At 51.3% G+C, this 17,585-nt stretch overlaps 1 protein-coding gene across 3 annotated transcripts in view; it reads right to left on the reverse strand.

Annotated features, from left to right (window-relative positions):
* Positions 1-17,585, reverse strand: part of KSR1 (kinase suppressor of ras 1) — a 144,395-nt gene that overhangs the window by 37,508 nt on the left and 89,302 nt on the right. For all 3 annotated transcript variants that reach the window (XM_082603525.1, XM_082603526.1, XM_082603527.1), the window contains exon 3: positions 2,441-2,588. In XM_082603525.1, the coding sequence (XP_082459651.1) occupies positions 2,441-2,588 (148 nt within the window). The remainder of the gene's footprint in view (positions 1-2,440; positions 2,589-17,585) is intronic.

Below are 17,585 nucleotides of genomic sequence, written 5' to 3' on the forward strand. Positions count from 1 at the left end.
TTGAGGGGATGAAAGAATGAGTTCCATGGATCCATGGGCAAGTCTGCCACCAAAGGAAACAAGCCCTCAATTCTTCAAATTGTCTATTTAATCACCACTGCTTTGAGCCAGCTCATGGATGGCAAATGGCTCTTGTTGTGCATGCCAACACCAGTCAACTGGCAGTGGCTGCTTGAGAATGACTCTGGAGTCACTAAGTAGGAAGAGCTCAGGGATTGATTAGTGATGTCTGCCATGGATGAAGGACGGGGAGTATCAGCAAGCATGATCTCCTGTTCACCAGCCACTGGCCTAAAGAAACATCCTTCATCACGTTTCTTAAGACCAGAGACATCCACATTTTCCATGACCCCACAGGCCTAATACTGAAAAGAGCATCTGATATGCACCAGGCTCTAGACTAAGTACTTCTCCTTAGACTCATTTAATCCCCACAACAATTCTATGAGAGGAAGTGTTGTTGTTACGTCCATTTTACTCATAAGGAAAATGAGGCACAGTGAGGTTAAATAACTGGCCAGGGTCCCGTGGGTTCTAAGTGGCTGAGCAGAGTGCTAGGCCTAGGCAGTCTAATTCCACAGTCTATCTCGACTGCAGCCTGACTGCTCTCACCCGGCCCTGCCGGGTGCCATGAAGACTCTGACTGCATGACCTGAGAGACAGGGTGATCACAGTTACCCACCCAGCCCCCAGCAGGTACACTCGAAGTGCAGCCACTACTGGGCAGACCCCTCTGCCTGCCTGTGTCCTGGACTGGGGTGCGGCAGGTCCCTCTTGGGGATGTAGGGGTATCACAAGCCAAGATGGAATGAGAAAGAAGCACCTGGAATAGACTCTCTGCCCAGGACCTCCTTGGGGACATAGTGGAAAAAGCACCTTCTGAGGAAGAAAACTGGGTGCAAAGCCCAGCTCTGCCACGTGTCAGGTGCGGGACCCCAGACAACTCATCCAGGGCCTCCAGTGCTCAGATGCTTTAGCTACAAAAGAAGCTCACCACCACCTCTTAAAAGGCTGTTGCCACATGTGTGTCAAGTGTCTGGCACATAAGAAGTGCTTCGTAAATGAGTGATCTTCCTATCTTGGCACACAGGATGGACAGATAGCGGCCTTGACACACGGGGGTCACCACCACCCAATGGCTGGCTCCTCTACAACTGTTTATAATGCAGGCAGAGAGCGGGAGGGCTGACAAGGTCCCCCAAATTCCCAGCTTGGGTGGCAAGTACTTTTTTTTCCTTTGTTTCTTTTTTTTTTCTGACTGTTGTCTGAAGGTGACCCACAGCAATGGCTAAATTAATCCATCAGAAATATCTTTTCTCTTGACATAAAGAAAAAAGACAGTGAAATGTGCACAGGTGGCAAAGGCTGAGGCTCAAATCACGGTTCTGCCACCCACTGCTGTGTGTCCTTGGTTAAGCCCCTTACCCTCTCTGGGCTCAGTCTCCTTCTCTGTAAAATGTGGGGACAAGACTGCTAACCATGTCCCTGTCCTGTTTACTCAATGGCACTTGCCAGAGGCCAGATGTGTTGAGGTTTTCTGAACTGAGTGAAGCTCTGGGCTCTATGTTCAGAGGAAGACTTGGTACAAAGGGGCCAGGGAAGAAATTAAGCACAGTCCTCTCTGGGAAAAAAAAATCAAGTGGAATAAAAACCTCAGCACCTTCCTTAAGCTTCAGGCAGCCAGAGATAAGACAAGTGGCTAAGCGAATTTAAAAATGGAGCAAATTCCATTCATTAGGCTCATTTTAAAGGCTTATCTGTGTGGTCATGGGAGCGTTAAGTCAGGGCATTTGAAGCTATTTCCAGGGCAAGATTTAGAAAGCCTGCAAATAATTCCCGAGGAACATTATTCATAATGCCAGGATTATACACTTTGCCTGAGGCAGCCATGTCCACACTCACAGCTGAAACGAGGTACAGTTTCTCTCCTCAGGCTTGGTTCAGGCCGAGCCCACACCAGCGTGTGCCTTCTGAGCATACAGCCCAGCCTGGTGGCCGATGGGGATGGACAGGGGAGGGGGAGGGGAGGGAGAGGGCAGGGAGAGGGGAGGGAGGGGGCTGGACTGCAGGAAGCTACAGAAGAGTCACAGAGCCCCACAGAGGTGCTCCACAGGAAGCAAATCACGCAGCCCTGCCCAGCAGACCAGCCCGGGGTTCCTAACAATGGCTCAAGCTTCATACTGGCCAGCCCAGTTGGGATCTGGGAGCCCTCTGTCTCAGGGAGAGCCCTCTGCCTCGGGTCAGGTCCATCACACGCTTTCTGAGCGTGGACCCTGGCCGTTCCAAGCTGGCCCAGAGACCCTGATCACACTGGCCCCACTCCGTCATCCATCCCAGCAAAAGCCCTGGCGCCCAGGGAACCAGGCCAAGCCTGGGAGAGAAGTCCAGTGTCCAGGCCAAGGGAGAGGGAGAGGGAAACGATGGGGCTGGTCCTACCTACCCAGGCCTGTCACCTTCCGCAGGCAGGTGAGGGCGTACTGCAGGCGGCTGCACTCCTCGGCACTGGCCCCGCAGCGCCGCAGCGTCTCCTTCACCTTAGCCTCGTTCATGTCCAGCAGGGCATCCAGCGTGAGCTCGCAGAGGATCTCCTGAGGAAGCACAGGGCAGGCGGAGAGCCAGCTGAGCAGTCATCCTCCTCCCAGCTGGGGCCAGCCTCCCGCTGAGTGGCAGGGGCCAGCTGCTGGTGGGCTGGCCTCTGACCCAGAGCCACCACTTGTCTGAGGACACCAGCAGTCAACCCTGGCCCCCACCCCCAGCACTCTGAGATAGCAGCTGAAGCAGAGATGCCAAAACTTGGGGTTGGGGGGAAAGGAAGGAAAATACCAGAAAAGTTCTGATGAGAGCGTGTTCCCTTCTCCTCTCTTTTTATTTATTCTTCTACACAGGAGAATGATGAATCACCATGACTTTTTAGAATGACAAGTACTTCAGATAAAGATAGCCCTTTACAATTTTGCTGTCTCTGAATCAGACAAAATAGGTTTCAAATAAAATTGGCTTATGGAGAGAAGGATTACAAAGAATTAACCCTCGCCAAGCACTGTGTAGGTCCTTACTACCCGGCTTTATCTGATTCTCAGTCGCACCCTTCCAAGGTTTCAAGGTAGCGGACATAAGTGAGATGCCCGAAGCATGGAAAGGACTGGTGCAGACTCTGAGGATGGAGGGGCCACACAGAAGGAACGAGGTGGCCTCGAGGAGACAGAGTGGCCCCTGGCTGACCAGCAAGAAGGGAACCTCAGGCCTGAGGCCACAAGGAAGTGGATTCTGCCAAAGACCTGAACGCACTTGGAGGTGACTTCTTTCCAAAGCTTCCAGGTGAGAGGCCAGCCTGGCTGACACCCCGACTTTGGCCGGGCAGAATGCTAAGCAGGGAAGCTGGATGAGCCCGTGGGGACCTCTCCATTCAGTCTTCCTCCTGCAGGACTGTGAGCTAACATATGAGGGATGGTTTAAGCAGCTAAGTTCGTGGTGATTTGTTACACAGCAAAGAAAATGAATACAGAGAGCGAATATTTGAATCAAGGCCTAACCCCAAAGCTTATGCCCTTCCCTCTCATCGAGGAGTGGGGAAACCCCTCCGGCTCTGATTACTTTGAGCCACACGTGATACGGAGCCTGGAGCTCAGAACAATGGGACACGTCCCTGGCCTCAAGTGGCTTGTGCAGTGACTGACATGAAAATAAGTTATTGCAATGCAATAAGATATGGCCCAGCAGAGGGAAAGCTCAAAGAGCTATGGGACCAGTGGTGAGCTTGGGGGTGCGGGGGGTGCGGGTGTTGTCCCCTTTCTGGAGTTTCCAGATTTTCTATAACAGGGAAGGCCAAACGTCCCACATCAAAAGATTCATATACGCTTGCAATTTTTGATCTAAGCTGATTTTCATTGATTTTATTAGCAAGCTGTGCCTAATTTTACGAGAGCAATGTTATGGTCCGTCAATCCATGGTGCTGTAAATCTTAAACTCAAGTGTCAAAACTGAACCTGATGAAGATACCAGCTATGAGTCATTAGGGCAATGGTTTGGGGGCTCTGTGATGCCTGGAGGGTGGGGCCACATCTGAGGCCTGGCATGTGGCCCCTGGTGTCTGGCCGTGTCCCCTCTCCCCACCTTTGTGTCTTGTATGTATATTCTTCAGTCTCCAGGGTTGTGGGAAAGAATCTCATGGCTGTTTAGAATGACTCACACCAAAAATTAGAAATAAACAGATACCCCAAAGCACCAAGAAGCTCATCATTGGTTTGGACAAACCCCTGGTTGTCAGAAATCCTTCCAGACGATAAAATGAGAACGGGGAAACCCGTTGATAAGAACAGCACAGAGAGCAGGCTGATTAGATAATGGTCCCAGGGCAGCAGCTTTTGTTCAATCAACGTGTCTTCCTCTATTGTCTTCAGTAATGCTCTTCATACCGTTCTCCATAGTGGCTGTACCAATTCACATTCCCACCAGCAGTGCAAGAGTGTTCCCTTTTCTCCACACCCTCTCCAGCATTTATTGTTTCTAGATTTCTTGATGATCAGTATGGAGGTTCCTTAAAAAACTAAAAATAGAACTACCATATGACCCAGCAATCCCACTACTAGGCATATACCCTGAGAAAACCATAATTCAAAAAGAGACATGTACCAAAATGTTCATTGCAGCTCTATTCACAATAGCCCGAAGCTGGAAACAACCTAAGTGTCCATCATCGGATGAATGGATAAAGAAGATGTGGCACATATATACAATGGAATATTACTCAGCCATAAAAAGAAACAAAACTGAGCTATTTGTAATGAGGTGGATAGACCTAGAGTCTGTCATACAGAGTGAAGTAAGTCAGAAAGAGAAAAACAAATACCGTATGCTAACACATATATACGGAATTAAAAAAAAAATGTCATGAAGAACCTAGGGGTAAAACGGGAATAAAGACACAGACCTACTTGAGAATGGACTTGAGGATATGGGGAGGGGGAAGGGTAAGCTGTGACAAAGCGAAAGAGAGGCATGGACATATATACACTACCAAACGTAAGGTAGATAGATAGTGGGAAGCAGCCGCAGAGCACAGGGAGATCACCTCGGTGCTTTGTGACCGCCTGGAGGGGTGGGATGGGGAGGGTGGGAGGGAGGGAGATGCATGAGGGAAGGGATGTGGGAACAGATTATATGTATGACTGATTCACTTTGTTATAAAGCAGAAACTAATAAAAAAAAATAATGCCCTTCACTGAAATGCAATTTTGACATTTTTGCCCTCATTTCACTATGAAAAGCTATTTGGCAATATTATCAGGGGAGAGTGAATGGAAGTGATGTTGACCTTCACACAACAACCCTCCACCTTTCCCGGGGGTGCCCTCAGTTCTCACCCACACATGTGCATTTCCCCAAGGCTGTGATGACTCAGCAGTTCTACGGAAAGTGGAGATTCCAGTATCTGCTTGATTTGGGGATGGAGGTGGATTGATGATGACAAAGACTAGCCTAGGAACCCAATCCCCAATATAACTACAATGCAAATTCAGATTTTTTTTTCTTTTATATTCCTTTCCTCCCTGCCCACACCAAGTTTCAGTTTCTCAAGCATAATAACTACATTTATTATTACAAACTATTTGCTAGTGCTTTACAATACGTTCAGGGCTTTGTAGGCTGTCTCCACTCAAAACAATTCAGCAAGGAGATGCTGTTAAGCCCAATTTATTGAGGCTCAGTGACCTCACACAGTGCAACTTAATAAATGGCGAGGCCACAACTGAAACCCCGGTGTGCTGGGTCCCAAAGCTCCATCAACTATTCCCCACTGTCACTTGTGAACTTGGGCAAAGCCTTGGGATGCAGCAGCTATGTTGGGGAAAATGATTTTTTTCAAAGTAAATTAAAGGAATTAATTTCTACCTGCTTTCTGGGAAAAAAAATATATATATACATATACATATACTGTAAAATGGAAGTCCTTTGTCTTTAGCAAGCAAAGAGAGAGAATATGTTCAAATCCATTCCCTTTTTTAAAAAAAGGGGGAAAAAAAGGTATTTCCTTACAGCTTCGAATGAGCTGGAGAGTTTCTCTCACTCCCCTGAGACTTCAGGGATCAGTCCACCCCATGGGAATAAGGCAGCAGGGGCTGCTTTCCCTTCCCTCCTGTGTACCCCACCAAACCTCACACGTGGATGTGATTCTCCCCCTCACAGGCACAGGCACAGCCAAGTGAGAGTTAGGAAGTTATTTCAGACCAGAGTAATTCAGGTACAATTGTTCTGGATAATCTCTAAACCGAAAGCAAGTTAGGGGGACTTCCCTGGTGGTCCAGTGGTAAAGAATCCACTTTCCAATGCAGGGTACGCGGGTTTGATCCCTGGTCGGTGAACTAAGATCCCACGTGCCTCGGGGCAACTAAGCCCGCGCGCCACAACTACTGAGCCCGAGTGCCTCAACGAGAGAGCCCAGGTGCCGCAAACTACAGAGCCCATGCGCCATGGAGCCCACGGGCCACAACTAGAGAAGAGAAAACCTGCATGCCACTAGAGAGAAGCCCATGCACCCCAACAAGCGCTGCAATAAAGATCCCACATGCCGCAAGGAAGATCCGACGCAGCCAAATAAATAGATTTTTTTTTTGAAAAGAAAGCAAATTAGGTAATGAGCCTCATCGCCTGCTGACGGTGAACTCACGGGCCTGTCGACAACCCAGCAGGTGAAGGCGCCCTGAAATGCTCTCAAGTCTGAGAGGCCCCAAGGCTGTGGAGGGCCTCCACCTGCCTGGAGTCACACGAAGATGCCAAGTTGTCTCAAAGCCAGGCATCCAGACCCTGGCATTCTAGAGAAGGGACCAAGGCTAAGTGTCCACACTGCTTCAAGGAGAATTATTGCTCACCCCACCCCAGCTTCTGTCTAAAGAAGAAAATGTGAACTGGAAACCAGGAAGGGAAGACATGGCTGCCCAGCCTGCTATGGGAGATGCTCTGGGTCCACCCAGCCTCGGGTCAGCATGTGAGCGTGGAGGTGGGCAGAGGGGCCACAGGACAGGGCACACTGGCTCCCCGCCCCTGCCCGTTCCCTCGAGCCATGACTTATGTCTCCGGCAGGTGACATTATTTTATTCTTTCTGATAATAATTAGAGGGCAGGACCAGTGGAGCATGGACATGACTCCCAATCTGTGATCACGAAACTGCTGCTTCTGTTCTATGCAGCAGAAGGTGGGGACGGGCTGGGCCAAACACGCTGCGCCCTTCCCCACCCACCCCAGCTGCTGAAAGCAACTGGTGTCACAGGCCAGGCTGGGTATCAAATGGTGTCCCAGGACTTACCAGCAGCCACGGGGCTGCCTGGAGTCTATACTTAGCAACCTGTGCCGGCTGACACTGAAGGCCGTCACCCTAGCCATGGCCGGTCAGGCGGGCCGTGGAAATGCCATGGGTTTCACAGACTGTGTGTGGATCGCGCGCCGCAAGAACCTGTGGCAGCTCAGGACGGAACTCGGGTGAAAGCCTGGGCTGAAGGAAGACAGAGACACAAGCCCATACTTGGTGTCTCCGTCTAGCATTCTGTCTAGTCCTAGAGCACAGCATGGATCAGTCACGGCAGTAACTGTGTCAATCAGTGCGGCCAGCATGCAAGGTCCATCGGCCGAACCTGGATTTCTGGTGCGTGAGCAGAGGTGTCCGCCAGCTTCCCTGGCTGGGGCTTAATTCCAGGGCCAGGATCCTTCCCCACAGATGCTTGCTTGCCTGGGAACGGGTCCCACCAGAGAGGCCAGAGGTGGACCCCCAGAACCGTGTGGATGGTGACGTGGGACCCTGTACACCCCTCTGTGGCCAGGGCTCAGTGGGAGGGCTAGGAGAGAAGAGGCGGAGGAGCTCGGGGTTCCTACGGCAGCCCAGGCCGGGAGCCCCCATGCCTGCAGCTGGCAAAGGAGAACCTGACGGAGGTTCCTTCCTGCCTTCTCACCACCGATGGCGCTGAGGGAGAGGGAGGGGTGAGACTTGGATAATAATAGTTGGATATTCTGGGAGGCACAGGAGGGGCTAAGGCAGTAGGGGCCTGGGTCAGGCGCCTCCTGGGGTTTCCATGGAGATCAGCGGACAGCTTGGGGATACTGGCTTTGTCTGTGGACCAGTCCTGGACCTAGTCACTATCCCAGCCCTAGAAAATGAGAAAAAGCCCCTCCTGGGAGAAGTCGGCCCCTTCCGGGAGGGCGTCTGTCTACCACCTCCCAGCTAGCTGACCAGTACAGCAAAAGAAGGATCAGATGTGGTCCTTGGAACCCTCTTGACCTTGGGCCAGTTCCTGCCCCATCACTGGGCTTCAGTTTCATCATTTATAAAATGAGTGGGTTTGGCTAGATCAGATCAGTGGCTCTTGACCCTGGTGGCACCCTGGAATTACGTGGGAGGCTTTAAAACATGATCCTGATGCCCAGGCCCCGCCTCAGACCAATCAAATCAAAATTTCTGGGGGTGAGGACCATGCAGGCAAAAAGGCTGCAGGGCCTTAAGTCTGGCTAACGCAGCCCAGGGCAGAAAGGGTCTGAGAAGGCAGACCTGTCCTCTCATGAGCCCACACTCCTTCAACCCAACCCTAGCCTAGCTCAAGATCCTAGATGTCCCAGGAGATATGCTCTCCTGTACACTGCGGCCTCCCTCCCTCCTAGGCAGAGTAGGGGCCCACAGAGCGGGAAGCCGGGTGGACCCTTCAGGGAGTGGCTGTCTCTGGCCTACGCATTAGTAGGTCTGGGCTTAAAAGCCTCAGAAAGTGGTGCGGAGGTGGAGGGATGCAGGAGAAGGGGATCAAAAAAGGGTGAGTGGGCTTCCCTGGTGGCGCAGTGGTTGAGAGTCCGCCTGCCGATGCAGGGGACGCGGGTTTGTGCCCCGGTCTGGGAAGATCCCACATGCCGCAGAGCGGCTAGGCCCATGAGCCGTGGCCGCTGAGCCTGCACCTCCGGAGCCTGTGTTCTGCAACGGGAGAGGCCACAACAGTGAGAGGCCCGCGTACTGCAAAAAAAAAAAAAAAAAAAAAAAAAAGAAAGGGTGAGTGATGAGCATTTATTACTCATCTCCTGGGTGCCAGGCACTCTGTTAGATGAGCTATAGAGGTCAGCACATGCAGTCCTCATAACAGCCTGAGATGGATGATAAGGCTCAGAGAGGGTGGGTAACTTGTTCAAGGCCACACAGCCTGATTGATGAGGCTGAGGCATGGCCACCTCTGCCTCTTCACAGCCAGCTGGCTCTGCCTGCACTGGTGCCCACTTCTTTGCTCTATAAAGTGAGATCTTTTTCCCAGGCCAGAGTCTACCTGGCATCACAGGTCACCTCTGGCTTTCCAGACTCCACACTGTGCCCTATTCCTATGCCCAGTTGGGGGGTTAAAAGCAGCTGCAGGAGGCCTCCCAGTGGGTCTTCTCTCTACATTCCTTTTCAGTCCCCTCAGCGGGCCTGCCAGGCCCCCTCAGCCCCCCTCCTGCCCTCTGGAGGATGCGGGTGCTCTCCAGCTCTGCCTGGGACCAGGTCTCCAGCTTCTGGCAGCATCTGCTCTCACCACAGCCACCACCATCATCCCAGGGGGCTGGGCCCACCCTCCGGGAAAGCCTGTCTTGTGGCTGCCTCCCAGGTCCCATTCTTCCTCCCATAAATCCCGAGGTACCTAGTGCAGGAATTGGCACACTTTTTCTGAACAGGCCAGAGAGTGAGTATTTTCAGCTTTGCAGGCCATATGGTCTCTGTCACAACTACTCAATTCTGCCATCAGGGCACCAAAACAGCCGTAGACAATATGGAAACAAATGGTTGTGACTATGTGCCAATAAAACCTTAAGTATGCACACAGAACCTTGAATTTCATATAATTTTCACATGTCACGAAATAGCCTTGTTTTGCTTTGTTTTGTTTTTCCTACCAGCTGAAAATGTGAAAAACATTTTTTAGTTCGAAAGCCTGTGTAAAAACCAGTGGTGGGGGCTTCTCTGGTGGCACAGTGGTTGAGAGTCCACCTGCCGATGCAGGGGACACGGGTTCGTGCCCTGGTCCGGGAGGATCCCACATGCCGCGGAGCGGCTGGGCCCGTGAGCCATGGCTGCTGAGCCTGCGTGTCCGGAGCCTGTGCTCCGCAACGGGAGAGGCCACAACAGTGAGAGACCCGCGTACCGCAAAACAAAAAGAAAAAAAAAAAAAACAGTGGTGGGCTGGATTTGGCCCATAGGCTGTAATTTAGCAACCCCTGACCTCGTGGTTCATTCAGCCACTCAACAAACACACCTTAACTATGTTGGGCTCCACCCCGTGGTGGCCCTGGGTCTCACTGCTCCTTCCTGCCTGCCTCCCCCTGTGCTGACGTGTTTTCTCCCCATCCAATCCCAGCACACAATCAGCAGAAGGGGAACACAACGGAGAGGCAAGGCAGGCCCACATCTGCGATCTAGGCAGCCTACATTTTGTCAGCTTTCTCTGTGTCATCAACACACATTTCCAAAACTGCTCCTCCTGGATGCTGTTTGAAAATGGCCAGATGACCAGGATTAGAGAAACATACACACACCAGACACACACACACACACCCTAGGTTTGGGGCTGTGTGCTCCCCCCAATACATGCTACTCCCAAAATGGACAGAGGAGATGGGTGGGCTTCTGTAGCAGGGGGTTCTCTACCCCCAGGATGCTTGCTCACTGTGGGAAAGAACCCACTAGACTCTCCACAAGACTCCACAGTAACACTCAAACCAAAAATGGAATACTCTAAAACAAACAAACAAGAGAACATTCAAACGTAAGACTGGGGTCCGGGTAGGAAGCGGGAGGGTTTGACGGCAGCCAAAGAGCTACACTAGCCCTTGGGTGACACTTGGCTTCTAGGCAACAGGCAGGTGGGGAGTCCCTCCTGTACGAGCAAGGCAGTGTGGAGGGGCCAGAGCTGGGGAAGCTGGAGGGGTCAGGGGCCTGTCACCACGTCAGCCCTGCTCCAGGGCAGCAGCTTCCCCAGACCTGCAGGCCCTCGTGGCGTCCCTTGTTGATACAGCAGATGGACGAGCAGGATGGCAGTGGGCCGGCAGCTGGGTGAAGAGGAGGGCCTCCGGAGGGGGGTGGTGAGCGTGCAATGGACCATCCCAACGGGGACACTTTTGAGACGGGAAGCGGGAGAGCTGTGAGGAACTGCCCAGGACGACAGCCCTGGCCAACTGGGATGCCCAGTGATCCTCTGCAGAGGGCGCAGGGAGCAGGGTCTGGTTTGAAACGCACCTCCCCAGCTCTCCTGGGGGTAAAGGCAACGACAGAAATAAACAGGGGCTCTCAGGTGTGACCATGTCTGCGGCCAGCTTTGTTGCTATCTCCCGCTTCCAGTTCTCCCCTGGACAAACATACCGGCCAAGTGAGGATGCCCAGAAAGTCTTCTCTGTCTCCTCAACATCCGCAGCATGAGGGCTCTGAGTGCTGCCAGTCAGGCCCCCCTGCCCAGCCCCACGGCACAGCACCCAGACTGGCAAACGGGCCTCAGGGCACAGCGACTTCGCTCGGGGCCCTGGCACATGCCTGGCCCCAGCGGTGGTCTGGTGGGCCCTCCTGCAGGGCCAGGAGACAAATCACAGACCCCTCCACCAGAGGGGCACGTCCCAGTGTTCAGCGCACCGTCTGTCCTTTGGGGCTGTTTATCAGTCTGTCTGTCCAGGGCAGGGAGGGGGGATGAGCCAGCCTGTGGGACATGAGCCCAGAGCTGGAGACCTGAGAGGCAGGCTACTTGGCTGAGGACAGGGGCCCATTGTTTCAGAGCTGTCCCACAATGGCCAAGCGGGAGACAGATCTCTCGGGAGACCCTGGAGGGAGGCAGCCCCTCTCTGTAGTTTTCCAGAAACTCTGTAAACAACTCCTGCCCCATAGCAGCAACGGAGCCAGGACTCAAGCCAAGGAGGCCATCGCCAGAGCCATCAGGGGCTGAGGGCATGAAGAGGCCAATGTGTATTCATGAAGCTGGTGAAGAAGGAAGGAGAAAAACCTTTTCTCTGCCAAGGTCAATGGCAGAATTCAAAGGACCCTGAGAGACATTCTAGTCCAACACTCATTGTACAAAGGAGGAAACCGAGGCCCAGAGAGGGGAGGGGACCTGCCTGGGTCACCCAGAACAACAGCACCAGGACCAAGGCCCTGGTGACCTTGACCAACACCGGGGACCAACAGCAGGATGTACCGACCCCTGGGAGAGCTCACCATTTTCCACGGTGGGCATTCCTTACCCAGATGTAAAGGTGTCATTCCTTTACAGGTTTTCTGAGCTGCTCTAAGAGGTGAGCCAAAGGGAAGACTTCCCTGGGGTCTGCCCTGAGGATCTTTTCCAAAGGTGCTGGCCTAAGGGACACCATGCCATGTGCTCACCTCATGGGTCCAGAGCCCTCTGGAATCGAAGCAGTGGGGTTCTGGGCTCATGGCCTCACCTGGAGCCTGGCAAGTCCCTAATGTCTTGATGACCCAAAAGATGGTGGGTGGGCAGAAATCCTCGGCTCCATGTTCTTGCCCACCCCGACCCATGCCCACTTCAGTGACACATCTTTCTTATTTTTGTAAAGAAGAAGCTAATCGCACATCACCAGCTACACCCAAACACCCAGGTTCTGAGCTGAGCGCTAAGACCCACCCGGGGCTGTGGCACATTGATTCTCACTCAGCTTCTTGACATGCTTCCTCTTTTCACAACCCATCTAATCATAAATTAACAACACCTGGTACTACGGCCATTTGTGAAGCGGCCTGGGCACAACTGCTTAGTTGCTAAGGGAAGTGAGGTTCAGAGAGATTAGGTTACTCACCTAAGACACAGCAAGTGAGCGATGGAGCCTAGATTGGACCCTGGTCCACGTACCTCCAAAGCTAGCACTCACAGCCTCTATAGGGCTTGGCCCCCCTTATCTGGTGGACCAGAAGCACTGACACAGGGCTGGGCCTGCCTATACAACGCTGGTTTCTTAAGCTCCTGGCAGAAGAAATAGGTTCAAAACAAGTGTGTGCCCTGTTCAAACCAAAAGCACGAACGGGCCCAAAACCATTCACTAGAAGGGGAAGATCTATTTCAGTAAGATTCCGACGGGTCCCCACCAGCCACCTAACTGCAAAAAAGAAAGGGAATGAAATAATGAAGTGGAAGGCACGTGCTACCCCAATATGCTGATTTCTCCAGATGTGTTCTATATAGACAGCAAAGCAAGGACCCGGAGCCCAGCCAAACACACTCCTTCCAGGCTCTCATGCAAAGGCCACCTGATCCCAGCCCCCAGTGCCTACCTCGCAACCCTCCAGCCCGCGCCGGTCCAGGCTTTGTGCTTTGCGCAGCACCACGGGTGGTGGGGTCCCTGTGCTCCTTGTAGCCTTGGCCATCACCCAGCTCCACAGGCAATGCATGACGAGGGGCCCAAGCCCAGGGTCCCTGGCTGCCCTGGTCCCTGGTGTTGTGTCCCAGGGAAGGAGGTAGGGAGAGGTGTTTCTGTTTTCATGACTGTAGTGAACAGTCACTGCAGCCAAAAATAGTCTGTGCCGGGGAGCTGGGGAGTCAGCACATACCTCCCAGAGCAGGTGCTGGGTGTAAGACACAGAGGCTCCAGCGGGCCTCGCTGCAGGGGGCCGGGGGCCAGGCACCCAGGGTATCTGGGGTACCAGGCTGCAGACAGGGAGGTGTTCCCTGCCTCACTGCCCCCCTCCAAAGAGTCTGACCTGAGTCAACAAGGAGCACGATCATCTCCCTCCTCCCGGTGAATCATCTGGGGAAACCCCACCCCCGCATGAACTCCAATTGCTTCCAAAGCCCCTGCTGCTCTCACAGATTTGGGGCTGGGTGGCTTAGACACCCAAAGGAAGAGCCGTACAAACTACCAGCTATCAAAACACATAGAAGGGACTTCACTGGCTGCACAGTGGTTGGGAATCTGTCTGCCAACGCAGGGGACACGGGTTCGGGCCCTGGTCCGGGAAGATCCCACATGCCGCGGAGCAACTAAGCCCGTGTGCCACAACTACTGAGCCTGCGCTCTAGAGCCTGCGAGCCACAACTACTGAGCCCGCGAGCCACAACTACTGAAGCCCGCGAGCCACAACTACTGAGCCCGCGTGCCTAGAGCCCGTGCTCCGCAACGAGAAGCCACCGCAATGAGAGGCCCGCACGCCACAACGAAGAGTAGCCCCCGCTCACCGCAACTAGAGAAAGCCTGCACGCATCAACGAAGACCCAACACAGCCAAAAATAAAATAAATAAATTTAAAAATATATACTTAAAAAACAAAAACTCATAGAACTGTACACCAAAAACAGTGAACTTGACTATGTGTAGTTGGAAAAAAGAAATGTACAAAGTTTTATGGCTGGTTAGCAGTGGCTGGTGGGGTTGTGTGTGGGGGGGTTATTTTCTTTTTTGAGCTTTTCTATATTTTCAAATTTTCCTACAATGAACACTTGTAATTACTTTCAGTGAAATTTTTAAAAAGATGTTCAGGCATCACAGAGGGAATATACAACATGGTTCCATCCATGAGAATTTAAAGTGTGTGTGTTGTGACCCCAACTTTGGAGCCAGACTTCCTGGGTATGAATCCTGGCTCCCCCACTTACCACCTAGGTGACATCGGGTAAGTGACTGTCAGTTTCTCTATCTCTATCCTACACTGGGGATAAAAGCATTGCCTCCTGCTACAGACTAAACCCTTGTGTTCTCCCCAAAATTAGTATGCTGAAACCTAATCCTAATGTGATGATATTAGTGGGGCCTTTGGGATGTCATGAGTGTGGAGCCCTTAGGATGGGATTAGTACCCTGATTATAAAAGAGACACCAGAGGGCTGCCTGGTCCCTTCCGCCATGTGAAGCGACAGCAGAAAGACGGTCATCTATGAACCAGGAAGTGGATCTTCACCAGACACTGAATCTGCCGGCACCTTGATCTTGGACTCAGTTGCCAGAACGGTGAGAAATAAATTTCTGTTGTTTTAAGGCTACCTAGCCCATTCTACGGTATTTCTGTTCCAGCAGCCAGAATGGAATGGAGTAAGACATCTCCCCAGAAGGTTATCAGGAGGACTGAACGAGATGCTCCATGTAAAGCTCACAGCTCAGTCCCAGGCACATTGGGAGCACTCACTAACGAATCACAGCATAAATTCACGAATAAATGACATTTAAAAAAGAAGAAAAAGAAAAGAAAAATCAACCAACAAAGGCCAACTGGAAGGAAATGCACCACAATGTTTCCATCACTTCCTCTTAGTAGTAAGATTATGAGGTAAACCATCAATAAACAGCAGTATTGTTTTCTTTAATTTCTATACTTTTCACATTTTGAAAAGGAACATACATATAAATTACTGGATATTAAGAAAAAACAAAACCAAAAAAACACCCTGAAAAGCCAAAAAGCAATCATCACCTCTGTGCAGGATTACAGATGACCTATTTTCTTTGCTTTTCTATACTTTCTAAAATAAATATTTATTACTATCATAGTGAAGAAAATGAGAAGTGTTATTAAAAACAAAAACTGAAGAATAGACTCACCTATTATATCCCAGAAACATGATCTCTGCAGAACCCCTGCCAGGGTCTGGGCCTTTGACAAACTACCTCTGAGCCTGAGACCCTTTGCCTCCTACACAGACAGAGGAGTTCTGCTCACTGTTGGGAAAGGCGGGCACAACGGTCACCGCAAGGTCCCCCCCAGGGGAAAGCCAGGTGACCCATCCTCATGGAGAGCCCCTGGTGAGGGTGGGGGACGGGGAACTACAGTAGGAACAGTTATTGTTATCTAAGGGAGTGAGTGTGTGTCTGTGCATCCTTCTTCTGTCAGTGGGGCTCTCTTTCCTCCAAGACCCAATTCCCAAGTGTAGGTGGCCCTGACCCTTCAGGCTCGCCACCTTTCTGCCAAAGGGCTGAACCTATGACCTAGTTTGGGCCAACTGGAGTTCTCTGTCTTGTTAGCTCTGTGATTGGTTCTGATATGAGCACATGACCAAAGCCAAACCAATCAGAGCCTTCCCTGGGATTTTTCAGCTGCAGTTCTAGGGTAAGAAGCTCTCAATAGGAAACACCACTACTATGCTGAAAGAAAGTGAAGCTTAGCTGCTTGTGCCCTTCATGACTGCCATGTGGAATGGGCCTGTCCAAGAAGTGAGCTCTAATAGCATCATCTGAGCCCCTGCATCCAGACTTCCCTGGACTTTTATTACCTAAGCTGATAAAAGCCTGTTGTCTTTAAGCTGGTTTACATTGGAACTTGCTACAGAAGAGTTCTAACTAGAAGCAGGAGAACATAATAGCTTTTACTTAGTAAGTGCTTACTAAGTGCCCTGGTACCATGTCATCCTCCACCTATTTATCCACCCATCCATCCGTCCATCCAATCAATAGACAGCTACTGAATAGCAAGGGTGGGCCAGGCACCTTACTCAGCACAGGGGATAGAGCAGTGAACAAAAAATATAGTCTCTTTCCTTAGGGAGCTTATATCCTATTAGGAAACAATAAAAAACAAATTCAAAAGTAACTAACATACGTAATTGAGATTTGTGAATAAGTGCTAAAAGGAAACAGCATACTGAGACAAAGTGGTGGGTATGGTCGGTGGGGCGGGGCATGTAATTTTAGACAGGTTGGCTTCTCTGAAGAGCTGACTCTTAAGCTCCTGTCAGAGGATGAGAAGGTGCTAGCCACGAGAGTATAGAAATTTCCAGGCAGAGGAAACAAAACACACAAAGGCCCTGGGCTATGACAGGAAACAACCTGACCTGTCCTAACATGAGGGGAAGAGTGCGGAGGGGCAAGAGGCGACACAGAAGGAGGCAGATACCGAATACTCCAGAGCCTTGAAGGTAATGGTGAGGAGTCTGGATTGTAGGCTGAGTGCAACAAGACACCAGTGAAGGACTGTACTCAGGAAAGTGAGGTGGTCGGATTGGGGTTTTAAGAAGAATCACTCTTGGCTCATGAACAATGAAACAGAGGGAAGGGCAAGAGTGATACAAAGAGTGATGTAGGTGCTACTGCACAAGTCCATGCAGTAGCTAGGACCAGGGAGGTGGCAGCGGTGAAAAAGAAACACAGATGGATTGGGGATATATATTTGGAAATAGAGCTGGTGGGATTTGCTAGTCAACTGAATGTCGAGGTGGAGGAAGCAGAAGGAATCAGAAATGACTCCTCAGTTTCTAGCTAGAGCAGCTGACAGACGAGTTAACAGGCTCAGAGAGGTAAGGGACTTATCCAAGGTCACACCACTGGCAAGTGGCAGAGTTAAGCTTATGTCCGCCTCCCAACAGCAGGGTCTGGGCTGTCTAATTCCAGAGGTCACGCTCTTAAGCGATCTTTCTTTCTAATCTTGCTGCCTGCCCAAAGGCATATAGCTGGAAGCAAGGACCACTGAAATGTATATGCTGATTTTTTTTTAAAAAAAGAAGAGTAATGAGAGAAGACACTTTTTGCTTTAAGATAATTAAAACAGTGTGGTGTTGACACAAGAATTTCCCAATATCTAGCTGGGTAGATCTGTTCTAGAGCAATTTTGACTTTGAGGCAGTCCCTGGAGAAGGTGGACAGCTGACAGCCCAGGAGCTAGTGGCCCCAGAGG

This window comes from Mesoplodon mirus (assembly GCF_964341445.2).
Source record: "Mesoplodon mirus genome assembly, chromosome: 18".
Lineage (NCBI taxonomy): Eukaryota > Metazoa > Chordata > Mammalia > Artiodactyla > Ziphiidae > Mesoplodon > Mesoplodon mirus.